Consider the following 27500-nt stretch of genomic DNA (forward strand, 5'->3'; position numbering starts at 1 on the left):
AGCACCTTCTGTGTGCCAGCCCCAGTTCTAGTCACTAGAGATACAAAAAAGATTCACAGCCCTAACCTCAGAGTGTTGCAGTCATAACCAATCCAGCATAAATATACAGGTGTTCTAGAAATAGACTTGATGAGGCTCCTCTTTGGGCAATGAAACATGAAAAGAATAAAGCTGTTTTAGAAACCTGCCAAGTGTGACCTGCTTCATCAATGTCTCTATTTGATTAAAAATCAAAATACTGGAGAAAAAGCAGGAAAAGCCCAGGCAATGTGTGAGCAAAAATAATACATACCCCAACCAAAAATGCAGAATTTAAGGATGTATTTTCGGATGTAAGTATTAAACACTTTGACAAGGGCCAGGTACATATGGAATGCTTCCAAGCCCATCCATGTGAATGAGACCAAGAGAAAATAATGCAGAAATACAGCCACTGAGATGCAGAGGCCTCTTATGTCATACAAAGCAATCCACGAGTCCAAGAGGAACACCAGGTTCAGCAGGAGCAGGGCTGCGCACAGCTGGATGAGGATTTTGGAAGGGTAATCCCTCCGGATCTTTCTAAAAGCAAAGGACAAGAAAAGAATTAGCATCACAGCCTGCTGATGCTTATGTGAGCTAGCATATCTGAGTTCAAAGTGATTTATTTTTATTCTTTGGTGACTGTCTATATGCATAAATTTCTTCTCTTTGAGTGCGTGTCTGTATGTGTGTGTGTGGTGGGTAGGTGGAGGCATTACAACTAACAATAGCAACAAAGGAAAAATCTAAACAGAATCATCTGTGATAACCATGTGGAAATTTTATGTTTATATTTCTACGGAATCTTTAACATGCTGACTACTGACCCACTCTTTCAAATAGTAATGTAGTAGAGTCTCATGAGCACCTACCCCCATTTCTCCCAAACTCCTGGAAGCATTGCTGCTTCTCATACAATAGGCTCCTCTATTCAGATCTTCAAAACATAGCCAGATTCTCCTGTTATTTTATGTTACTAGTTAAAATGAGATCATGGAAACAAGAGTACAAACTATAGCTTAATGAAACAGGCAGAGGAAAATACAGCTAATTGATGACATGTACATGTTTACGTGTGTGAAATTAGATCTGGTGAGATCATTCTGAGTAATGGCTGGCCTTATAGTAATTTAGTGTCATTAATCCTTCCAACGGTCCACTAGAAGATCTGTACTCACAGCTGGACCCTAAGTTTGGCACTAAAAGTGAATTTGTGTATTTCCTGATTAGTGTCCAAAAATCTAAATCCCAGAACTTATATACTGTTTCATTTAAAATAGTGTTGGGGAGGTGGTTCCATGGTAGCTCAGCTGGTAAAGAATCTGCCTGCAATGCAGGAGAACCTGGTTCGATTCCTGGGTTGGGAAGATCCCCTGGAGAAGGAAATGGCAACCCACTCCAGTATTCTCGCCTGGAAAATCCCATGGACAGAAGAGCCTGGTGGGCTACAGTCCATGGGGTTGCAAAGAGTCAGACAAGACTGAATGACTAAGCACAAATGTAAAAAAGTGCCTGTATTTCCTTCTTTTCTGACAGAATTTATTGGAATCCCGCCCACCCCCCGCCCCACAAAGTAACCAAAGGGACCATTCTGGTAAGCCAAGGAGATGCTATCATCTGGAATGTCATTCTTTCTTTGACCTACAAAGCTGCACTCAATTTGTATCTATATTTTTCAGGGAGGCTTGATATCCTTTATTCTTCTTCATCCCCACACCCATTAATGTATTTAATCTTTTGTGTTTGCTTGGTATAATTTAGAAACTTAATATATTAAACACAGCTCTTCTGCTGTATATGGAGCTATGGCCTGTTTCACATTGTAAGCTCTTGTTTTTCGAAGTCTGCATCTATCTTTCATTTTTCACTTAATGTCAACTAGGTACCAAGCATCATTTTAGCGTGCAAGGATGATTAAGACACAACTCCTGCCTTCAGTGAGTGTACAAACTACTGGAAGTAAGTAAGCATGTAAACCAAAGTCTCATGAAGTTTCACATATACATGGCCCCACTAGAGGGGTGGACAGGGTAAGCTAGGCCAAGGAGCACTTATTTAATACATTTTGGCCACTGAGGTGACCACTACATCATATAATCCAGTTTCCAGTTGTGGATACTCACTCAAAGGCTATGTAGGTTACAAGAGTAACTGACAGAAAAATTGATGAAAGCCCACAACCAATATAGGTAATAAATGTTAGGGCCATCATCTGAGCTGGTGGCAAGGATGTTCGAGACAAGTCCTGGAAAAGAAAATATTGCTTTCAAGACCAAATATTTTAAAATAAATGACACAGTTATAATTTACATTATTGGGTAGTCTAAGATTGTTCAACAAGCCTACAAGGTAGGCACAATTATTATCATCCTGTTGAGATAATAAAAAATGAGACCCAGAGAGGTTAAGTAATTTGCTCAGGGTCACAAAGGTACGAAGTAGAGGAGCCAGGATCCAGGTCTGGCTGACTTCAAAGCCCATGTACTTGATCACTACATTATGGTGCTCTGCAGAAGCCCCTGGCTAGGAGCCTAAAGATGTGAATTTAACTTCTGGCTCTTGTATTTCTTAGTTTACGACTGTGGACAATTACCTCACAAATGAGTCTTTAAAATGACAATAACAACACCCCATTCTACCTATATTGTAGGATTGTTGGGTAGATTAAATAAGAGAATTTATGTCATGTTTTATAAAAATTTTAAAGTACACTGCCAACTAAACCATTTTCATTACCCATTTTAATCTGAATTCCCTAGCCCTCTTATAGCTATTTTAAAAAGAACTTAAATGTAAAATTAGAATAAGAAAAAATACTTTGTTCAAATATTTTTCTTCAAGTATATATGCATATTAGAAGAGTCATTTCATTGGTCTTTAACTTTGCCACAGTATCATGAAATCTGCTGATCCATCAAGTCATCCACCAGATAGACTTCATAGCACAATGCCCAGCTACCCCTCAGACCCAGAATCTAAGGCCAGGCAAAGTGAGGATGTTACCAGCAGAACGCCGAAGCTTGTAAGGTGGCTGCAGGTACAGGTGGTCTCATTCAGCCTCCTGTCTTTGACAGAGCAGCCATCAGATGACCAGCCTCCTCTGCCACCTAGGGGGCATGGGAAAGAGTGTCTGTCCCTGCAGAAAGGCCACTGCACCAATCACTGCTCTTTCCTCCCCATTCCCCTTTCCCACTCAAGACTTTGAAAAAGTTACGTCTGGAACCTACCATTTCTGCCCAAGTCCCAAAATACACATCTCACTGTTAAGTCATCCTGTAACAGAAGGACACATTACCAATAATTTATCCAACTGAAAAAAACTGAAAAGCAATTATAAAAAAATGACATTTGAACATTTCAGAATCTCATTCTTGATTTTAGGGGAGTTCTTATTTTATATGGGTCTCTAGAAGTCAGTGAGTCTCATATAGGTCAGCACTTTTTAACCTCAGCCATCGGGTGCAACTGCCTTGTGTTAAAAGGCACATTCTGATTCACTGGGTCTGGGGTGGGCCCAAGAGTCTGCATTCTAGCAAGCTCCCAGGGGAGCTGCAGGTCTGCAAAACATACTCTGAGCAGCGAGGTCATAGATGATGCTAAGTGAACTGGACTTTGCAAGATGCTTTCTCTTTGGAGGTGAGAATCAGACCTGGAGCTGCAGATCTAAATGCACTGAAAATTGGCAATAAGAGCTTGCTTTTTACACTGCTCCTTCCTAGAAAGTAGGAAGGCAGTTATTACACATGAGCATGATTCTAGTCTCACACACAGCCCTAACTGGGTCTAAGGTGCTGCTGGACTGACTTTTTTCAGGCTAAGTCACACAGGGAGAGTTTGCATGAGGTGTCTCTGGCCAAGGCACACAGACCAGACAGGCCCCTCCCACCTGGCTCGGGTCGATATGCCTTAAGGTAATCGTCACGTTTCTTGTTAAGTTCTTGACTGTCAGGTTCGCAACGCTTGAGGAAATGACATAGCTGATCAGAGAGAGGTTCTCCAAGGCAGGGTCCTAGCACATCAAAGAATCAACAAGATGGCAAGAGAAAATGAAATGTTATCAGACAATTTTAGAGTTAGAAGGGACCCTAGTTCGTAGTTTAGTCGCTAAGTTGTGTCCGACTCTTGGCGACCCCATGAACTGTAGCCTGCCAGGCTCCTCTGCCCATGGGATTCTCCAGGCAAGAATACTGGAGTGGGTTGCCATTTCCTTCTCCAGGGGATCTTCCCAACCCAGGAATCGAACCCAGGTCTCCTGCATTGCAGACAGATTCTTTACTGACTGAGCTACAAGGGAAGCCCAGAAGGGACCCTAAGGACTATTTAGTCAACATTGTTTATTTTACTGCCTAGGTCAGGAATTCAGGGACAGGGAGTAAAGTGACTTCCCCAAGGACCGTAATGAGAAGCAGAGCTTGTTCCACTATAGTACGCTCTAAAAACTGAGTTAAATCTCATAGACTTACACGAGACCCTCATGAATCTTAAAGGGAACATAATAACATTAAGCCATTTAAACTGTGTTCCTGAGCAAGTTACCTAACCTCTCTATGCCTCTATGTCCTCATCTGTTAAATGAGGATAATAGTTTAATAGTTTCTCCCTCAGGGAGTTGTTGAGAGGATTAGAGTGAATATTTCTAAGTGTTTATGATACTGCACAGCAATTGATAAATACTTTGTGTTGGTTATTGTTATTTATCCTCAACAGCATCATTAGGTCCTGTTTAAAAATAAACTATAGCTTTTCAGCAATCCATCTGACTTATAGTAGACTTAAGAATGGGCTTCCCAGGTGGCACTAGTGATAAAGAAGCTGCCTGCCAATGCAGGAGACATAAGAGATGTAGGTTCGATCCCTGGGTCGGGAAGATCCCCTGGAGGAGGAAATGGCAACCCACTCCAGTATTCTTGCCTGGAGAATCCCATGGGCAGAGGAGCCTGGCTGGCTGCTGCCCACAAAGTTGCACAGAGTCAGACACAACTGAAGGGACTTGGCATGCATGCCAGCTTAAGAATATTGGAGGATTATAAGAAATAAAACTCCTCCAGTCTCCCCAGAATCTAAACCAAGAGCAATTAGAGGCAACTTTACCTGAAACAGGGCAGTAGTTTCAAAAAAGTTGAACTGCACCCTGGAAGCCAGCTCCACAGCATCAGCTGGTAAATGACTCATCAACGATGAAGGCAAAGTAATAACGCCAATACTGTTCTCAGGAGCCTGAGCTTCCAGAGAAACCTGAAAATGAAGTAAAAGATTATAAAAATGTCTGGGGCTCATATAATGAGGAGAGAGAAAACACAACAAGTAATTAAGATGGAGGGTCCTGTAAAGGCATTTATTTGTGGTGTCTCTACGTACAATTCGGAGAAGGCAATGGCACCCCACTCCAGTACTCTTGCTTGGAAAATCCCATGGACGGAGGAGCCTGTTAGGCTGCAATCCATGGGGTCGCTAAGAGTCGGACACGACTGAGCGACTTCACTTTCACTTTTCACTTTCATGCATTGGAGAAGGAAATGGCAGCCCACTCCAGTGTTCTTGCCTGGAGAATCCCAGGGATGGGGGAGCCTGGTGGGCTCCCGTCTATGGGGTCGCACAGAGTCGGAAACGACTGAAGTGACTTAGCATAGCATACGTACAATTGGTTCTGGTTTCTCTGATTACTATGGAATTAGAGGCTGTGTAGGGAGATGTGATAGGGAGATGAGGCCTTGGATCAGGAGAGAAAACATTTTATGGATAAAGGAAATGCAGAAACAATGAGAAAGTGCAGGATATTATATGTCAATTATATCTCAGTAAAGCTTGGGGAAAAAATAAAGTTCAGGATAACTGCACAGGGAGCCCAGGGAGACGACAGTAGCAAACATACCAACTTAGTGACCTGTTAGGGCAAAGTCACTGTAGAACCACATGCACAAAATTTGTAAAGGTAAGACTACAAAAATGAAGTTAAAAGGCAAGACTTGGTTTTACTCGCATGTTTTCAGCAGCCCCACCTACCCATCCCTCTAATAGGTGGATAGAAAACACTAGAAGCAGGATTGATCTTCAGCACCACTATTTCAATAGGTTAAAATATTGAAATGGGTTGAAAAGTAGGGACACAGTTGGTGTCCCTGCTCACTCCCAACTGCCTAGAACCCACTGGACACCTCCCCCATCTCCCCCCAAACTTCCACAATCCAGTTGCTAAAGGGTTAACAATGGGTGCAATGAGGACCTCTGAGATCTTGCTCCAGCCAATGTCCTTCTTTTTTTTTTTAATTTAAATTTATTTATTTTAATTGGAGGCTAATTACTTTACAATATTGTATTGGTTTTGCCATGCATCAACATGAATCCACCACGGGTATACACGTTTCCCATCCTGAACCCCCCTCCCACCTCCCTCCCCATACCATCCCTCTGGGTCATCCAAGTGCACCAGCCCCAAGCATCCTGTATCCTGCATTGAACCTGGACTGGTGATTCATTTCTTATATGATATTACACAATGTCCTTCTTTTGATTCTGTGATGCCTCATTGTTCTAGATGCTAAATATTTTGAATATCACCCATGGTATAAACAGTAATGGCCTTAATCATGAAGTACATGAGGACTATAATCATATAAAAGAAAAGGTCTTTTCTACAATAAATTAGGATGTACCTGAAGATTTGCAGGGTCTTGGGCAGCAAAAGTAGTTGTGTCAAAATTACTGGCATTCACCCTGATCACAGCCAGAGCCAAAGAAGGGGAGGTCAGACTTATGGTCTTGGTTGAAAAATTCAGCTGTAAGCCAATGTCATCCACTACTTTTAGCAATCTGTAAAGAGAAGTAGCAGTTCAAATTCAGCACTCTGACTGAATTGTTTTCCCCAGTGTAAGCAGAATACAGAAAAGAAACTTAACAAGTCATTATGAACCTCGTAAGTGGGAGAAAAATACTTGGGTATAATTAATCATCTAGAAGCATCATTATTATTAGAAGAGCCCCTCTCATGACCATATCAGTGTGCTACGTCATACCTTTGGGCCAAAGGGGCCAGCAAGGTGGGCGGAGAATGAAGGAGTCGGCTGACTTGGTTTATCATTTGTCCTGCGAGGTTAGGCTCCAAGCTGCCTAAGGACAGAGCCCACTCCATCCGGGACACTTGGTTCTCAAGATCAGAAACACTGATGCTGCTGGTATGAACAATTTCTGTAACAAGAGAACCAAATCACTTTATTAAAACATAATGGAAAAATCACTCATAAAGAAACATACATAGACTCTGTGACCTGGAAAACCCAACCCTAGGTATTTGCCCCAGGGAAAGGAAAACATGTTCATAAATGTTATAGTAGGCTCTTACCAACAGTGTAGGAGGGTTCCCTTTTCTCCACATCCTCTCCAGAATTTATTATTCATAGACTTTTGGATGATGGCCATTCTGACTGGTGTGAGGTGATACCTCACTATAGTTTTGATTTGCATTTCCATAATAATTAGCAATGATGAGCATCTTTCAAGTGTCTACTGGCTATCTGTATGTCTCCTAACAATGCAGTTGCTTAATTCCACCACTTAACATCCTATTTCTTATTTTGCATATTCCTTTCTAATCTTTATCCACACAATAAAACACTATTATAAACATGATGTGCAAACTAAATATTTGTTTTTGCATTATTTTCACTTAAGACTTAAAAAATGCCCCAAGTTTCTGTCTGTTTATGCACAGCTGCATACTAGACATGCTATTGAGGTGGCATATCATATTTCATCATTCCTCTCTTGTGGAATTCAAAAAAAATCTCAAGCCATTTGGCAGAGGCTCCAGATCTCCTGGACAGGCTTGCCTGAGGCAGAGGAGGCGAGAACACAACAGCTCAAGTCTCGTGTCTCCAAGAATTTCACTTTGCTTCACCCTCCAAATTCTAGAGGAAGACCTGCTATATCTTATTCACTGGACTTAGACTGCAGAGATTATGCAGAATTCTCTCTGCTTCCTTCCCTCTTCCCTTTTTTACTCTCAAGCATACTTTGTGTCCGGGAGCCTGGTGCAGTTTCTGTGGCATTCTCATATTCACCATTATTCCAAACCTATGTGGTTAGTGTGGTTATTTCCATCTTAAGGTAGACCAGGCTCAGTCAGGAGGAGCTAAAAGGCTTATTCCAAATCCCACCACCTGTGAGGGCCTAGGCAGACCTGCCCTGAGGTGTTCTGAATGGTCTTCCCCTTCTCACGGCTCCTCTGGCTCATCACCAGCTCTGGCATTCTGTGCCATTTCAAGAACATCAATTTTTTTCTTTTGTTTTCTGTCTAAATGGAGTTCCTGCTTTTAATGGTTCAAAACTGATCTCTTCAGAATGTTGAAAACAGTGACCCACCTTTTGCAGGAGAAAGAAACCTGTAAAATAATTCATCTGGATAAAATGAGATCTGTGTTTGCCTCAGAGCTATTTATCTTGGCCAAACAATCAATCTCAACTGTATCTGTGTTCTACGAATGCCCAAAGGAAAGCTCTCAAAATCAAGCAGACATCACAAAAAGAAAGGCTTAATGTGGTCTCATCGCAGACATCATAATTTGGCAGGCAGCTGGGTTTCAGGGGGCTCGAATGACAAAAACATGGGATCAGTGTGGCTTGTCATATTTACCTGTCTTGTCAGGAGGTATGCCAGTCGTGTCGACGTTCACAGGGGCAGACGTGGTTGGAGAGGGGGCTGACGACTTCCCAGGGGACAGGGTGAGGGGAAGATCAGGTGGAGGCTTAGGGGAAGAGACAGTTCCAGATGGCAGGGGCATATCAATGGCTGGGCTGGAAGTTATGGGAGCTGAAGGCTGGGGAGAAGGTAGCGGAATCACCCCTGTTGGAGAGTGAGGGCTCTGGGTTACAACTGGATGAGCTAGAGGCTCAGGAAAAGAGAAGGCACTAGAGATCTGGGACACAATGGTGGCCTGAGGAGCAACTGGGATGGCATTGCTGGAAGAAGAGAATGGTGGGCCATGTGGATGACGAGCGAGACACACAACGGGATCCTGCAGGTCACTAAAGGCAAGAATCAGAGAGATGCATATGAGACACAAACAAGCTACAGAGGCTAAGCTCTTCTCGTGGCAACCATGTGACACCACCAAGGCGACACGGCTCCATTGTGGACTTGCATTTGCAGACCCTCTGTGTACCTGCCAATGGTCTCCTGCCCCTGCCCACTTCCACCACCTTCTCCCCAGGAGAGGAATTAGCCAGGAGGGATGCTCTTTTTTGAATTCACAGTTCTGCTTCACTTGTTCACTGCTACTCCCTGATTCTACACGTCATCACTTTTCAGGCAGTTGAGAAGAGCATGTACCACTGCCAGGTGCTTCTTGGGAAGGGAGCTGTTGAATGCCCTGCAACCAAACTGGTGGTTTCCATATACTAGGAGTCTGTCTGTGGTGGGCTTTTTAGATTTCACAAAATTTATTCTTAAAAGAAAAAAAATGGAATCACAGGCCCAAACTGTTTCAAACGTACTTAACATTTTTCTAAAATTAGAATCAAATACCAAAATGTAATTTTCTTGTAATATTCAAATCCACGCTGACAAAACTGGCTCATCATTTTTAAGACAACTGATTTGACTTAGAAACTAAAGCATACCCATTTCAAAACTATGTGTGTCCATCCATAATAGATACACTAACTTACTAACTCTTGTGTCAACTCAGTATTAACACTGAGCTCAAAGGGGTAAGGAGTAAACTGAAAAGCAGCTCTAAATTAGTCAGTAACAATAAAATGTTCTTCAATTTTTTCTTACACTTTTTACAATCAAAGTGCATAATTCTGTTAATTACAATTACAATCTTCTGCATATTGATCAATAGAAAAATATGTAAAAATAATTATTATTGATTTGTACAGTAGAGTTTTTAATTTCAGTAAATTCTCATACTGGTCTTGGTGGTTCACAAATAAGCTTTTCCTTTCCAAGAAACTTCAAATTTAGGTCGTTCACATGCATTGGTGACACTGGCTGGGAAAGGTAAATCACACAGCCATTTTTTTCTTCAACTTACTGAATTTTGTTTCAACAAAATCTTGAGTTGGAATTAACAATACACAATTTTGTGTGAAACTGATGAGCACAGAAATCTGCCAGAATCAATTTTATACTGCATAGCCTGCCAAAGTACTAACTAGCATACAGTACCTGATGAAGAAATGTTGCTGAATGAAAAAAATGAATCAAGCTGGGGCCAAAGGGGTGGTCCCAGCTTATACATCAGCTACACCCTTAATGTTACTTTAGCCCAGTGGTTCCCAATCTTGGCTGTGCCTGAGAATTACCCAGAGGCCCTTTTAAAAATTAGAGATTTCTGTGGCCTTCTCCTCAGTGTCTGATTTAGTTGGTCCTGAGGTGACAGTGAAGTCTCCTCATTGGATCCTGATGCTTTCAGAAATTCCATCTCCCAAGTGAGGTTCAACCCTCCACCTTGATGGGGGTATATTAAGCTTAAAACTCAAGTACTCTTTACCTTTTATTACATAAAATGCTACATATCCTTAACTAAAGTTCTTTAGCTACTCCTAGGGGCCCAATGTTTCAATGTATCCCAGAAATTTGGCCCACAAAGGGCAGACAGGCTACACTTAGCCTTTTATTCCCATATGAGAAGTTTCATATTAAAAAATTCATGTCCTTTTTTAAAAAATACAATTTTTATCTGATTGTAGAAAAGTATACAAAATGCTGCAAAGAAAAAAAAGTAAACAAGAAAATGACCATCAAGCAGGCAGGCCAATCACTGGGAACTCTTGTGAGCATTTTCATTCATTCAATTCCTAGGTTTTTCCATGTATATTTTCATACACTTTTGATCACACCGTCCATGACTTTTGGGATCATCTACTATTTTGAAGAATCCATCTCCCTGCTTACCTCCACTGAGGCAGAGGTTAAGGTAGTGATTTGCAACTTCAGTTGCCCATTAGAACCACCAGGAAAGTTTTTAAAACTCTTAATCCCTAGGCTATGCCCCAGACTCATTTAAGCAGAATTACTGAGGGTGGAGACTAGAAATCAAAATTTTAAAACATTTTTAATTTGAACTAATTGTAGGCTTACAGAAATACTGCAAAAATAACACAGAGATTCATACACTCCTCACCCAGCTTCCCCCAATGTTAACATCTAACATCTGTAGTTTAATCCAAATAGCTACCAAACTTTAGCATATGACAAAGGTGACATCTCAGATCACTGAAGAAAGGGTGGACTTTTTTAATAAATGGTGCTGGGACCACTGACTGGATAGACATTTGGAAAAGATTAAATTACTCCCATGCCTCCCACCAAATAAGAATAAAATTCCAAGTGGATCTAATGTAGAAAAAAAATCATATAAGTACTAGAAAAACACAAAGATGAATTCCTCTATATCTAGGTGTAGGGAAAGGCTTTCTAATAATGCCTCCAAATCCATAAGCAATAAAATAAAAGATTGATAAAATTTAAGTACATTTAAAATTTTTATTTGCATAACAAAAACATATAAACAAAGTCAGAAGATAACTGACAAACTGGGAGAAAATATATGCAACATATACCACAGACAAAGGTCTACTATCCACAATATATAAAGTTCTCTTAAAAACTGATTAAATATCCAGTGGGAAAAATACATTAACACACAATTCACAGAAATGATACAAAAATGGCCCCAAATATATGAAAGAAATGTCCAAAAAGTTTTAATAAGAGAAGTACAAATAACATTAAGATACTATTCTTCCTATACCACACTGGAAAAATTTTTAAATATGAGGACACATTCAGCTGGTGAGGCTGGGAAGGCAGAATATTTTTAACACTTCTCGGGTGATTCTAATGTGCAACCAAGATTGCAAATCATTGATTTCAGGCAACAGAAACTTCATACAAAAGAAAATTGCTTTTTTCCCTAAAATTGAAAACCCTTCTTCACCATCGAAATTTCAAAATTCCTTAGCCAGCATGGTGATTAAATTATTATTATTATTATTAGGAAAAGGGTCAGCATATTTGCTACATACCACTGCAGTTTCTTTACCTCCTCTAGGGAGGAAGGGCACGGGGTCCTGGTAGAACAGCAGCACTGTTCTGGAGGAGACAAAAGGAAAAGAATGAAAATGCAAGGTCAAGAACAAGGCAAGGGAGAAGCTCAGATCCTTCAAGTATTACGATTCTCACACTGATGGCATTTTAAAGAACTTAAGTCTGAAACAGATGATAAAATAAATTGGATTCCATTATATTGACAATTATATATAAATAGTAAGTGCTTAAAATATTTATTGAATGAATAATATGGGGTTGTATGCAGTATCAATTGCTCTTCAGCAACTCCTAAGAGAAATTCCGAAGTAAATATATCCCAGCAGCAATCGATCGAGCACTCCAAATAGAATTCTCTATCTCAATAGGGTTGTTTTATTCTGACTTCCAAAACAGTATACTGAGACTTTACTGAGAAAGCAGGAAAAAGCACCTTTTAGAGATCCGTAACAATCACCCAATGACAAGACTCAAAACAGAAAGTTGTAACATATGTAAATTTATTCATTATATTTTCGATTTGAAAAAGATTACATCAAAGTCATGTGACAATGAACACAGCCATAAAGATAGAGACAACTTACCCATTGGTCGAATCTTTACTGTTTGGAAAGCAACCATCACAGCACATATGTTCATTGTCTTATTCAATTTTATGGTGAATGTACAATTTACTGTGCTGTAAAGAGAAATATATATAACCAGAGCATTACTCAACTGGAAACCTACCTACATACTTGTAGCTGTTTTTCAAACAGTGGGCAAAGGGGACACTGACACTGTTAACTTGCAATGTCACCCCAATAAGCTTCCTACCATGGGTGGAACTTTACCCCTAAGATTTCCTATGACAGAGCATTTAGAGAGGTTTACATTCACAGAGAATGCAAACCAGAGACCCTCTGACCATACACAGCTGCTGATTCGTTTTGCCCACCTGCATAATGAACATGTGGGGGTGGAAACCTGGTTACGAAGACAAGTATCCTGACACCTAGAGTCTGAGCGGTGGCGGCTTGCCTGGTTTCTGGAGGCCGATGGGTTTTCAACATGAGAGCCCTTTGACATCCCAGCCTAGACAAATATCAAGGTCTCTTAAATCCAAAACCACTCGGGCAGTTCCATTTAGATCATCAGATAACTAGGAATTTAAGACATTCTGTTTCTTTTTTCACTTTTGTCTTGGTTTCAGTTCAGTTCAGTTACTCAGTTGTGTCGGACTCTTTGCGACCCCATGAACTGCAGCATGCTGAACAAAATATTAATGTTGCAAATAATGAGAAGTGAAATAACTAAATACATATGGTGGGTAGGGATCCAATCTACAGCTTCATGGGAAACTTGTCATTATTTGTACCAGTGAATCATTAGATGAGCAGAAACTTATTTTCTAGGACTTTTACTAGAATGGAATGCTCAAGACTCAGGTGGTCAGACTACTGACCTAAAAGCTGTTCTTGTTGGCTTATGCAGCTAGGACAGCCAGTGAACATCATTTCATTTTTTTTTTATTTTAAATTTTATTTTTTTTAATTTTATTTTATTTTTAAACTTTACATAATTGTATTAGTTTTGCCAAATATCAAAATGAATCCGCCACAGGTATACATGTGTTCCCCATCCTGAACCCTCCTCCCTCCTCCCTCCCCATACCATCCCTCTGGGTTGTCCCAGTGCACTAGCCCCAAGCATCCAGTATCGTGCATCGAACCTGGACTGGAAACTCATTTCAACCTCAAATAGCTGTCAGGCAATCTGTGATTCAACCTTGCGTGCACTTTTTAATTTCTTATTCTTTCCGATCTTTTCCTTCCTCCTCTCTCCTTTCCCCAAGCTCCATAATTTTTTCAAAATTGAAATGAATGTCTTTTTTTAAATATATATTTTTATTTATTTATGTGGCTGTGCTGAGTCTTAGTTGTGGCATTCAGAATCTTCGATCTTCGTTGTGGCACGTGGGATCTTTAGAGGCAGCATGCAAACTCTTAGCTGCGGCACGTGGGATCTATTAGTTCTGACTAATTAGATTCCCAGGGATCTAATAGTTCCCTGACCAGGGATTGAACCCAGGCCCCCTGCACTGGGAGCACATAGTCTTAGCTATTGGACCACCAGGGAAGTCCCTCACCAAGCTCCATATTATGTTCCTTCTTCTCTGTGTGGCCTTCACCCTGACTAGACCACTGGGAGCCATTTGTTGGTCCTATTGGTGGCCTGTGGGGCTAAGGGCGGTGATAAGCCTCAGCTTCATAGAACCAGAGGTAAATGGTTCAACACCTCCCACACCCCTCTGAGCTTCATAAAGAAATGAGAAGATGGATGTGACTGTGATATGTGTTTGGAAAAATAAAAAAATATATATCCAAACTATCACTAATGTGTATTTATTCTAGAGGAATACCTTTGAATTTGTACCCTAAGACTCCTCATACTTTATTTCTCATGAGTAGAGAAATAACGATCTTTAATAAAAAGGGTATGAAAAATGACTGACCTTTGGGACTCTGCTGCATCACACTCTGTAAAATAAGTCTGAAACAAAAGAAAAAATGTATTAATGTTAGTTTGATAATTGAAAATATCAGGCAAGATGACCCAGGATTTATCACAGCATCACAGAATCTTAGAACTACAAAAACTCCTAGGAATGATCTAATTCTCATTCCTACCAGATTAATGACATACGATCAAAGCTATTCAGGCTCTACTTGGATACCTCTAGTGTCAGGAAACTCTCTACCACACAAGGGAGCACATTCTCCTGAAGCCCCGGTTTTAAGAAACCTGGTTTTACTTAAAGGAAAATCTATCCCTGTGTAACATCCATCCATTGAGCCTAGTTTTGATTTTTGGAGCAATATAACTTGCCCATTCATTCTTTTACACAGCAGATTTGGGGGTAATTTGAATACCTATCTCCTCAGGAATACAGAACACCATGCTCTCCCCCAAATAATAACAATAATTATAAACAAGTACAGGATGTACTATGATTACCTCACTTAAGGTTTCCAGAGTTTTGTTGAGTTCTGATTGTCTGCTAATAAAATGAGAAATTGACATGAAGGAGATCACTGATGATGTTAAGTTCAAAACAAGTTAGAATTTTAGCAATTACATGAAGCATATGGTATTTATTGCTTGCAGTGTTCACTTTGAAGAAATACTGGGTACAGTAAGAGATTCCTATGTGGGTAAAATTAATTAATATGACAAGGGAAACAAACCAGAAAGACGCTGTATCGGTTCCAGCCAATGGCAAGATATAAATTATGGTTAAACAATCTTATTACTTATTAGGCTACTGCAACTCCCAGGCAGCTGCCTCTGGCAAAGGGCCAGAGGAAGTGCTGGCCTGAGGCAAAACTTCTGAGACTGGCTAGTCACTCACCCTGGGGGCCCTCTGTCTCTGATTTTTCCTCCTCTACAACTGACACCCTCCTCCACCCTCCAGCACTCTCCAGCCACGGTCCCCACACTCCACAGCCTCAGACCGCCCTGCCACTTTATTTTTTACCCCATAAATGCCCCAAGTTGCTGGCCTTTGGAGAGGTAGATCTGAGACTTGTTCTCCTCATGTGGCTACGTTAGGAAAAAGCCCTCTCTCTGCTGCAAGTCTTGGCTTCTCGGTTTTTTAGCTTGTTGCACGCTGGGCAAAACGAAATCTGGTTTAGTGAAGATCTTACATAATTCAGTAGCATCAAAGAGAACATCCTCATGGGGATATTAGTTGATAACAGGTTACTATGGTTAGTTTGTGAAGAACTCAAGGACCAATTCTTCATACCTCTGGGTCTGTCTCTATCCTATTCTTGGTTTCCAAAAGTAAAGATAGCTCAACAAGTATCTTTCCAGAGTTGATGTCTTAGGTTTTAAATCAAACTGCAAGATTACTCACTTCAATTCCCTTAGAGACAGGATTCCAGTTAACGTGCCATTAGCCATAACTTGATTCTGTTAGAAGCACAACATCGTTAATATAGCAATCATTGTTTTGTTTTATAACACTTTCTAACAAGAAGTTGTTCTTTAGTTTTGTTGGGCACCTAAAGACCTACACCCCAAAGACTGTGATTCCTAACTACATGGAATATTGTCTAGCAAAAGAGTGAATACATATTGGCTGAGTCAGTCTTTGTTTTTGTTTTCTTTAAAAAATATTCTGAATCAGCAAGTCTGACGTGCTAATTTCTATCTTTTGTTATTTCAAGAATTCCCCCCAAAAGACCACTATTAAAGCTCTCTGTGTGAATGTAAAAAGGGACACTTGGTAACAACCATCACTGCATTTCTAGCACCTAGCTCATTGCCTGGCACATAGTAGGTGCTCAGGAAATATTCATGGAATTAACAAACCATATTTGGCTGGGATCTTCTGAACCAATCTGGGCTTCTGAACAAGGTGGTTCAGATGGTAATGAATCTTCCTGCAATGCAGGAGACACAGGTTCGATCCCTAGGTGGGGAAGATCTCTTGGAGAGGAAATGGCAGTCCACTCCAGTATTCTTGCCTGAGAAGTTCCATGGACAGAGGATCCTGGGGGGCTACCCTCCATGGGATCCCACAGAGTCAGACAGGACTGAGTGACTAATACTTTCACTTTTCATTTTCTGAACCAAGCTAGGTTATGGGAAGGCTGATACTACTTGTCTGAGTCCCAGATGGGAGTAAACAGGATCAGATTGAGACTATTTTTAGATTCAAGGTATTTCCTATTGCTAGGAGTTTCTAATATAATTTAAAATTCTGACTGGCAATAGAACTATATCATATAAACACTCATATTCAGCAGCAAACCCAGTGAAAACTAAAACATAATTTTAAACAAAACTCCATGATTATCATGAAATCAAGCTCTCTTGACAAAACTAGTGTTTCAACAACACATACTTTATTTAAATTTGGTCATAAAAGTAAATATGCAAAATATCAGAAATAATTTGAACCTTAAATCCTTGAATATCTGAGAATTCAATTTTTAAATTGCAATTAAAAAATCTTTAAAACCTACCTGGGTAATATTGCTTTCTTCGTCATATTGAAACATGATCTCACCTCTAAAAAAGGCTAAAAATAAAATTTCAAAAAGAAATCTGAGACTTGCATCCTTAAGAGTTTGAGGATTAATATGACACAGGAAAAGATCATCATATTACTTTATAATCAAGTCTTTGTTATTCACATTTACTCTCTTTTCTGTCAGAAAGTTATTCAATGATTATCAATCAGTACAATTTTCAGAAAATATCAACTCTACATTTTATGTGGCAATGCAGAAAAAGAAAAAGCTTATCTGCTTGTCAAGAAATTTTATCCCTACCTGTTTCTCATCAAGACTGTTTTCTGTCAAGATGTTAACTAGGGGAACTGTGGCTCTAACGCTGAAAATCTTTTTAAGCTGTTATAGTTGCAGTTATAGGAGACAGGGAAGGGAGAGAAAAAGTATTTCTCAGCAGTTAAGCTACCTTATGAAAGTCTATTTATTCCTTGCCATTTGCAGTTTTTGTTGTTGTTTTAAAATGCAGTTACCAAATGCACTGTCTTTCCTAGGAACACAGTTGAGATTTTGCTTTGAAACCTGAATAGAATACAGAGCAAATCCTTTCTTCAGTTGAACAACTTGTGACTTTCATCCCAGAAACGCCAGAAAACTCTGTTTTGGAAACACCTGCTTTGAGGAATACTGAACTCAATTTCAGAACTCAAAGCATTTCCTGCAGGGTATACTCGGAGGGGCTTTGGCTCCATGTGGAAACTAATAAAACAGAGACTCCTTAACAGAAGTACACTGTGTGCACTTCATAATCTAGAGACAAAAAACTGGCCTCCTGAGCAGAAAGGCAAGGATATCATATAAACTAGAGCAGGGCTCAACCAACTTTTCTGTAAGAGATCAGAAAATAAATATTTGAAGTTTTTGTGGGCTATATGTTCTCTGTTGAAACTATACAACTTTGTGGTTATAGTGTAAGAGCAGCCATAGTCAGTATATAAAAGAATGGCATGGCTGTGTTCCAACGAAACTTTATTTACAAAAACATGTGACAGGCTATTATTTGAACTATGTGCAGTATTTTGCCAACTCCTGAGCTAGAGGGTGGAAGGCCTCCCAATCTCATCTTTCATTGCACTCCAAAATACAACTGATTCCCATAGCCAAGGACCCAGCAGTCCACTTCCACTTAAAATGGCTGACAATGCCATTAGACCAGCGAACATGATTTACCTTTTCCAGCCACCTTTCTACTGAGAACCCCAAACTCTGCATATTGATACTGAAATTTAAATTAATACACTACATAATTATTAAAAGCAAAGATAATCAGTTGCTGTTGTTTAGTTGCTCAGTTGTGTCCGACTTTTGTGACCCCCATGGACTGAAGCCCACCAGACTCCTCTGTCCATGGGATTTCCCAGGCAAGAATACTGGAGCAAGTTGCTATTTCCTTCTTCAGGGGATCTTCCTGACCCAGGGATCAAACTCATATCTCCTGCATTGGCAGGCTGATTCTTCACCACTGAGCCACCAGGGAAGCCCAAAGATAATTTATAAATGCATAGAACTGCTTGTCCATTTTTGCTAAAATCTTAGCTTTTAAAAACTTATTTAGCAACTGTATGTGTGCTGACACACAATTTTTCTCCCTTGCCTCTCCATTCTCCAAGTTCATCCTTCGGTCTTATTGAGCACATGTTCAGTTTCATGAATGTGCTGGGCATACAATGGTAGCAGAGCAGCCAGGAAGCCACTACCTTTTGACCCTCAGCCTGACTCTACCTGGTCAGATCCCAGTTTTCTCACCAGCCTCCATTTCCCTTAATAAATCCAGATTGGAATCTGTAAGAAGTGAAGGTTTCTGGCAGGATATTGTGGAATTTCTGGTGCCAAAAGAGTTGCTCCCCTGAAAAGGTTGTTTTCACCAGACACTAAAACAAATGGTCAATTCAGTAGCTTAACTGGGGAAAACATTACTCCAACCAGCTTCCCGGCATCTGTTATTCAAGATGACCAGGATTTTTTTTTTTTTTTTTACTAAATGTTCAACTTTGAAACAGTTATCAAACATCATGTAGACATAACATTAAGCTAGACATTAGTCACCAGTACAAAACATAAATGAAGCATGAAAATACTGAAATTATGGAGTATCCAGTGAAGAGAGGGGTACGAGGGGAGGGAGGTGAGGAGAGAAGAGAGTTACACAATATATGGAAGTGAAATGTATCCAAATGTTCTTTTTTCTTTAATCAAAGTCAGCTAATATTTTCCTGCTATATTCAACCTAGAGAATACTACTAGCAGAAAGCTCATGTAAGTAAACTTTACATTCACACAAATAGAAAGTGTTCATGGAACATTTTTTCAATGGAAAGTTTGCTTGTTTTCTCAACTATCCAACCTTAACTTATGTTACTTTAAATTGTTTCCTATGTTCTTCAAACAAAGTATTAAACTGTTAAAAGGAACAGAATAAAATGAAAGCATTCCTATAATTATTGGCTTTTTTATATCATTGGAGCCACATTAAAACTTTTAACATTATAAAATACTGTTACCTTCCTCTTCTCTCTTCCCATGATCCAGTTCTGACCTGTCACACCATGTTTTTCTGTTTTTCACATCTGCTTTCATTGATTTTAATAAGGAAGGGAGGCCAGAGAGCCAAACCAACGTGAGAAAAGTGGTTGCTTCACTCCTTCTGGCCCATGGCAGAAGGGAAAATATTCCCATTTCAAAAATAGCATGTTCTCAAGAGGTTTCCATTTTAATTTTTAAAAACAGTGGACAGTCTTTGTTAGTGATGGCAAAATACACTATGGGCACTCCTTCAATTAGCGTCCAATTAAATGAGGTGTATGTGAGATTTTCAACATTCTAGTAGAGCAGTTGGTTTTATTTTTAGCAAAAGACAACATCCTGTTTCTAAGTTATAATACTGAAGGTCCTATAGAAAAGCTTGAGGACTTTATATACAAGAAATGGCTTTCAATAATTAAATCCATTATTAATTATGTTCATGAATTAACTCTAAGGATATTAGCTATGGTGAAAAATATTTGCTGCAGAGTTTCATGTTCTCATATTAAAGGAGTTAACCCATTATCTCACTTTCAATCGTATCTAAAATTTGCTTTGGTTTTCATTTGAGACTCTGGGTAGCCAGGTGTGATGAAAAGAGATAAATCAGAGGGTCCCACATCATATACTTAACAGCAGGAAAACAAACCGTTTCTCTGTGGAGCTAATTGATTTGGTCATGTGTAATGTACACAAGAACTAACCTGAGTCATTGCAAATAGATGACAAATTGCAGATATTTCTCTGGGGTTTGACACCTGCAAAGAAAATACAACCCAGTGGGTTAAACATGTTAACACCTGCACTTAAATACAACATTAAGAGAATTCACAAATTCAGGCATTGAACATGTACCCAAAATACTATATGTTGGATATAACTGGCTATGATTAATTCCACAAAGACTAAAGGAATGAGTTTTCATTTCTTAGTAGTTAAGCTATGGAAGTGGACTCACACCATTCTTTAGTGTGTCAGTATCCGATCCCCTACTCCTCCCGAACATTTCTTTGTCCCATTCCCAATTAATCCCTTTTCTGCCCAATAAAGAAGGAAGAGCATGAATACAACTGAGTATAGAGACTTTAAATGAAACAGCCCTTCCTTACTCATAGATCCTCTTTCCTTTCCTGAGAGTCCATGAACACTCTAATGCTGGTCTTAGCTCCTTATGTAAACATATGTATGAAATAACATCAATGTGTGATATCTTTTCACATGGTCAAAACCTGTAAAAGTCAAAAAATAGTGGCTGAACATCTCCCACCTTCTATAGGCTTTGGGAGGTTCCAGATACAGACCCTGCCCTCAAGGAGCTTACAATCTAGTGAGGGATACTGGCCAGTAAATAAAAAGTTATCAATTCAGCTGCTCAGTCGTGTTTGCCTCTCTGCAACCCCGTGGACCGCAGCACACCAGGCTTCGCTGTCCCTCACCAACTCTTGGAGCTTGCTCAAACTCATGTCCATCAAGTCAGTGATGCCATCCAACCATCTCATCCTCTGTTGTCCCCTTCTCCTCCCACCTTCAATCTTTCCCAGCATCAGGGTCTTTTCCAGTGAGTCAGTTCTTCGCATCAGGGGGCCAAAGTACCGGAGTTTCAGCTTTAGCATCAGTCTTTCCAATGAATATTCAGGACTGATTTCCTTTAGGACAGACTGGTTTGATTTCCTTGCAGTCCAAGGGACTCTCAAGAGTCTTCTCCAACACCACAGTTCAAAAACATCAATTATTTGGAGCTCAGCTTTCTTTATAGTCCAACTCTCACATCCATGCGTGACTTCTGGAAAAACCATAGCTTTGACTAGATGGACCTTTGTTGGCAAAATAATGTCTTTGCTTTTTAGGTTGCTGTCTAGGTTGGTCATAGCTTTTCTTCCAATGAGCAAGTGTCTTTTAATTTCATGGCTGCAGTCACCATCTGCAGTGATTTTGGAGCCCAGGAAAATGAAGTCTGCCCCAGTTTCCATTGTTTCCCCATCTATTTGCCATGAAGTGATGGGACTGGATGTCATGATCTTAGTTTTCTGAATATTAAGTTTTAAGCCAGCTTTTTCACTCTCCTCTTTCTCTTTCATCAAGAGGCTCTTTAGTTCTTCACTTCATAAGGGTGGTGTCATCTGCATATCTGAGGTTATTGATATTTCTCCTGGCAATCTTGATTCCAGCTTGTGCTTCATCCAGCATGGCATTTCACATGATGTTATACAAAGTTATAGTGAAGGCAAATTGAAGTGATGGCCAGTACAACAGATGACATAGGCATACAAAGGAGGCAGAGATGAGGAGGAGGAGAAATAAGCCATGTTAAAACAAAAAACTTCACAAATATTAACCTAAGAAATACCTTCTCCTTTGGTGAAAGGAGAGGTACATCTTTTCTTTGATTTCAAAAGAGCTCAAAATTTACTCCACTGAAAATCTTTCCTTCATTAATTTCACCCTTTTGGGGAATTATCAAAAATCTATAACAAAAGTGAGGGACAAATGTTGATTGTGTATTAGCAGACTGCTGAGGGGAAAAGACTGTCATATTAAGAAATATTTTCCTGTCCTTGTTAGGTCTGGTTTGGTCAGAATTATGTATGCAATGTCTGGTTGCTATTTTATTTCTACTGCACTTTATGAGTGCTTAATTCTTTCCCAAGAGAACTAGTTTGGATATAAACTAAAATTATATTTTGAGTTAGTACGTGTGATGTGGTTCCTGCCAGAATGATTTAGTTGACATTTGGTGTGTAGGCATCATGTTTCAGCTAAGGGTTTTGATTCTGTGAGCAAACAATTTAGATGGTGAAAGGTACCTGACATGTAGATTTCTATACTGGTCCAGCAATGTTACCCACACCAAAATAGAAAGATTTCATTTAAAATATACTTACTTATGGATATAACTCATTGAAAACATATACTATGCGAATACTATAGAATATACAGATGGTGGGTTGTAATGGTTTATATGTTCTTTACAACCATTGGTCTATTGCTCACTAAGCTTTTCATTCTAACATGTCTCCTGTTTCTCTAAATTTTTAGTTGTACCTTCATTTCCAGTGATATATGTCTTCTGCTGTTCATGCATACTGAGAATTTTCTTTCCAATTGCTAGGGCTGTTATCCATAATTTCCTCCAAGGATATGGCCACAGGTCAGCATTTAAATCATGAGTGAGAAAACTTTTGGCTGTAATGGGTTAAATAGTAAATATTTGGGGCTTTGTGTATCTAAAATATTTTTTGTCTCTGTCACAGCTACTTTACTATTCATTGTGGCAGGAAAGTAGCCATAGACAATGTATATAAACAAATGCACATGGTGGTGTTCCAATAACACTTTATTTACAAGCATACATGGTGGGTCATATTTGGCCCACAGGCCATAGTTTGTCAAACCCTGCTTTGAATCAATTGGAAGCTTTTGTTAAGCAAATCATGAATCCTTAATCTTATAATAGGTACTTAAAAGTATATCCCTTTTTGGATTTAAATAATTTTCGAGGTTCACTCCTTTAAGACTCTTTCCTTCATAAACTGCATACCACTGATAATCATTAGCAGCAGTCCTCCTATCTCCCATGCCTCTTAACCATGGCAGAAACACTTGTGTAATCATTGCCTTTATTCGCTCATATGTTCATATAGTTATGTTTGTTTCTCTTGTCTTTCCCCGTAGACTAGGAGATTCTAGGGAGTGGGAATTGTGTCTAATTATTATTATATAATAATAATTTTTATTCCCTGGTGGCTCAGACAGTAAAGAATCCTCTTGCAATGCGGGAGACCTGGGTTCGATCCCTGGGTTGGGAAGATCCCCTGGAGGAGGGCATGGCAACCCACTCCAGTATTCTTGCTTGGAGAATTCCATGGACAGAGGAGCCTGGCGGGCTACAGTCTATGGTCGCAAAGAGTTGGATACAACTGAGCAGCTAAGCACAGCACACAACACAGTACATTATTATGTAACTCCAAACACTTAGTACAATTTAAGGTACCCAGTGCATAAACATCTATTCATTATGAACAGATTTCATTTTTAAAAGACAGGAAAAAGGTAAAAGAAAATATAAACACCCACCACTATTTATCTAACTTTAGGTATAAAAAAAGAAAGTCTATATATTGATAAGTCATACCTGATGCGTTGAAGGTTTTTACTATAGTGATTTTAGTTTTTTCTGCAAAGAAGCAATTTAAACATTAGAGCAGAATTGTTACTTATTTTTTAAAAACAATTTACCATGAGTATCATTTCAGTGAACTATTAAGAAAATCATACTGTTGACACCTTCAAGACACTATTGGTCATCTCAGCAGCAGGATGAATGAGCTTTACGTACTCAGATCATTGGCAGAGGGTGGGTCTGGATTTGGACTGCTGTTTCCCCAGTTGGATCACATCTGTTACACACCCCACTGCTTGCATAATTCTACCACAGTTTCCATGTGCTGCTGCTAGACAAATTAATGTGGATTTACACATCAGATATGCAGAATTAAGTCATTATAAGGATCTTCAGGTGATAAGTTTTAAAGAGAGGGCAATTCAGAATGAACATTAATGTAAACAGTAAACACAAGATCGAAAATATTGCTATAATACTCTAATATAGTGAAGTATCCTGCTATTTTCTTAAGACATTAATATAATAATAATGTAATATTACTGCAGATAAAATTATCCTCAGAGAGGTAGAGAATATCCAACTACAGTCATACAATAAGCTCATAGCAGAACCAGGAGAGAACTGTTCAAAGTCTTGATTCACAGGCAAATATTAACATACTCTGAGGAAGCAAACCTTAGAAATACCCTCCCAACACACTCTGGGGACAGAGCCCATGGCTTGGTTTCCAGTGAAGAGAGAATGAGGCTCATAATTCCTTACTGTAAGGATGATGTAAGAGACTGTGTTCAGGGCACAGATTTGCTAAGAAGGTCTGTCTCCTAGGGTTAGTGGCAAGTTCTGAAGAAAACATCAAGGTCAGATCTTGGAGGAGCACTTAATGATGATGGCATTCTGAGTTTCAGAAATCTCATTTCTATATGTTATTGACGAGTTTCTGTTTCAGTATGTGACAGAGCCATGGGCAATGATTGGTGGTAATCATAAAGGCTGACAGCATTTTGCATTAAGAATCCTTTAAATATATGGCTTGTTCCAATACATTGCTTTCCCGAGTAAATAAAACACAACTGTGAAATGAACTCCTGGTTCTAGTGAAAAAACAAAGTGCTTTTAGGGAAGAAAGTTCTTCAGCCTCACAAATAAAAAATGCAAAATGGAACCTATGGAATTGAGAGGAAGATATAATAATATGACATAGTCTCAGCTCTGGGCAAAGGTACAGTTACGCAGACATTCTCATCCATTACTGGCAGGAATGTTGTTGGGTACAACTTTTCTAGAAGGTAATTGTGTAGTAGGTGTCAAGGGCCTTAAAATATTCATAATGATGACCTAAATAAGTCTAATCCTTGAAGAGCATTCTACAGAAATTAGGGAGGAATGCAAAGATATTGGCACAAGGATGTTCACTGCAACAATTTCTTTCTTTTTTCCCAAGGTTTTTATGATTTTATTTATTTTTTAATATAAATTTATTTAAATTTGAAAAGTAATAACAAATTTAATGTTCACATACGGTACAAGATGGAATATTATTAAGTCACTAATAGTTACGGATGCTGAATGAACAGGGGCTCTGTGACAATCTAGAAGGGTGAAGGGGAGAGGGAGATGGGAGGGAGGTTCAAGAGGGAGGGGACATGGGTGTACCTATGGCTGATGCTTGCTGATGTTTGACAGAAAACCACAAAATTCTGTAAAGCAATTATCCTTCAATTAAAAAAATAAATGAAGTGGCAAAAATAAATAAATAAAATCAACTGAAGCAAAAAAGTAGTAATGGATGCTGGAAAATACTTATAGCTTAGTATGAAGTCAAAAGGGCAAGATATAAAAATTTATGTAAACTATGACAATTTTGTTATACACATATACATACTATATATATATATATGATAGTGAATGGAAATATACCAAATTATTATCAGTAATAGTCTTAGGAAAGTAATATTAAAAATGATTATATTTTCCTCTTTGCATTTTTCTATATTCCTCATTTTTATGAGTTAAGATGAATTACTACTATAATCAGAAAAATAATAAATGTTATTTTAAATAGAATGCTATTGCTGGAAGAGTTTGGAAGCTCAGAAGTGTGGTGACACCAGAACTATATAGTTTGAGGTCAAAGTAAAATGAGTAATAAGTCAACAGTTGGAGTCATAGGAAATGGGCAAGGAGATAACTTTTACTAACCCAGAGGAACACAGTGAGAAACTCAAGAAGCCACAGAAGACAAGTTATTATATTCAGAAATAATTTGACATTACCTGTTTTGTTCAAAGTAGATAACACGCTTGAAGTAGCATCTGAAATAAAATAATAAAAATTAGCACAATTTATTGGCATGATTAACAAATACATGCATCTTCATAGGTTCCTTAAACATTTCACTTTCCCTCAAATCCTGGAGAAGTTAAGAGAGTTTTGCAAAAGCCAATTGGCACTAGCAAATGTATTTGCTGCCCACCCCCTTACCACACTATCACTCCCCAACTCCCACAGACAATGCCTAAGAAGCATTCATTTAAAAATGTGTTTCCTGAACACATTATGTGCCTAAAACACAGCAACACTCCTATACTTATTAGATTTAAATAAACTCATTCATGTTGCTTAATATTTTGTCCCCTTTTTTTCTCTATCATAATGAAAGTCCCTAAGGGATACAGTTAGTATCCCTTCTACAGTTAGTACTAACTTTAATACATAGCCCTATAGATGCTTAATGCATTTGTACCTAATGGTATACTCTTATAAAGCAATCTTTAAGGAATTCTAATTTAAATTCGGAGATCTTGAACATGGTATTTAACCAACTTTTAAGGTAATCTCATTTTGATCTTGTTTTACTTAAAATCTACCCTATTGGTATTTCTTTAAATGAAAATCCTTCTAGAATTTATTATTCTGGATGAAACTTTAAGGAGAAAAAAAAGGTATGTATTATATTATCACACTTTTAAAAAAACCCACATAAATGGGATCTAAAAACTACTGCCAAAGTGATTTTAAAGATGTTCTTTCACTGTAAAAAAGTAATTGCACATAAAAATGATAATGTCTGGCCCTTTCCACTGGACCAAATGTGAATTTAAGACAGTTTTGATCAACATGCGTTGCATCTCTAATTGTTTAGCTCCTTAACCACCAACCATATGGTGAGATTTCATCTTAACTAAGAGATTGTGAAAAGTGTTGGGTTTTGACTTCAGTAAGATGGAAGCTGTCTACCCACAGAGGAAGGGAACAGAGTGTGCCGCCTTGCCCACCTCCCTCGAATACAGCCCAATTCTTTGCTCTTTTCCTGAAGCCAGAGTGTTGGGTTTTTTTTTTGTTTTTTTTTTTTTTGGCATTTGATACTATTTAAAAATTGATAAAATCTTCTGTAAAACGCTGTCTTTGAACACTCTGTGCCTCTAAATCCAGGCTGAATCATATTAAAGTCACTGGATGTGCTTTTCCCATTTAAACAATCTGTCCTGTACAGTGTGTTGGCATGGTTCCGGAAAGTAAGGAAGGCTCTCAAAATGTGATTGATAGTTCTTTCCTTTCAGAGAATAGTTGGAGTGGCAGACACTATTCTCCTTCCACGATAAACCAGAAAATCTAGGTTGCTCTCCAGGGTTGAGAGTCTGGGGGATTTTTTGTGTTCGTGTTTGTTATTTGAACAAGGAAATTTTCAACATCATTCATTACACATTCATTCATTATATTAAGG

General features: G+C 38.9%; 1 protein-coding gene across 9 annotated transcripts in view; it reads right to left on the reverse strand.

The window, feature by feature from the left end:
* The window catches only part of ADGRG2 (adhesion G protein-coupled receptor G2), a 126860-nt gene that overhangs the window by 14897 nt on the left and 84463 nt on the right, over nt 1-27500 (reverse strand). For 8 of the 9 annotated variants that reach the window (XM_006056327.4, XM_006056326.4, XM_006056325.4 and 5 more), the window contains 18 exons: nt 26050-26088; nt 23786-23827; nt 20358-20411; nt 17086-17141; nt 15972-16027; nt 15071-15113; nt 14568-14605; nt 12658-12752; nt 12052-12118; nt 8651-9042; nt 7035-7206; nt 6675-6831; nt 5113-5256; nt 3908-4030; nt 3249-3294; nt 3025-3128; nt 2145-2266; nt 293-561 (listed from right to left, as the gene is read on the reverse strand). In XM_006056327.4, the coding sequence (XP_006056389.3) occupies nt 293-561; nt 2145-2266; nt 3025-3128; nt 3249-3294; nt 3908-4030; nt 5113-5256; nt 6675-6831; nt 7035-7206; nt 8651-9042; nt 12052-12118; nt 12658-12752; nt 14568-14605; nt 15071-15113; nt 15972-16027; nt 17086-17141; nt 20358-20411; nt 23786-23827; nt 26050-26088 (2019 nt within the window). The remainder of the gene's footprint in view (nt 1-292; nt 562-2144; nt 2267-3024; nt 3129-3248; nt 3295-3907; nt 4031-5112; nt 5257-6674; nt 6832-7034; nt 7207-8650; nt 9043-12051; nt 12119-12657; nt 12753-14567; nt 14606-15070; nt 15114-15971; nt 16028-17085; nt 17142-20357; nt 20412-23785; nt 23828-26049; nt 26089-27500) is intronic. The other variant, XM_025276016.2, reaches the window with a different exon arrangement.

This window comes from Bubalus bubalis, chromosome X (assembly GCF_019923935.1).
Source record: "Bubalus bubalis isolate 160015118507 breed Murrah chromosome X, NDDB_SH_1, whole genome shotgun sequence".
NCBI classification, from domain to species: domain Eukaryota; kingdom Metazoa; phylum Chordata; class Mammalia; order Artiodactyla; family Bovidae; genus Bubalus; species Bubalus bubalis.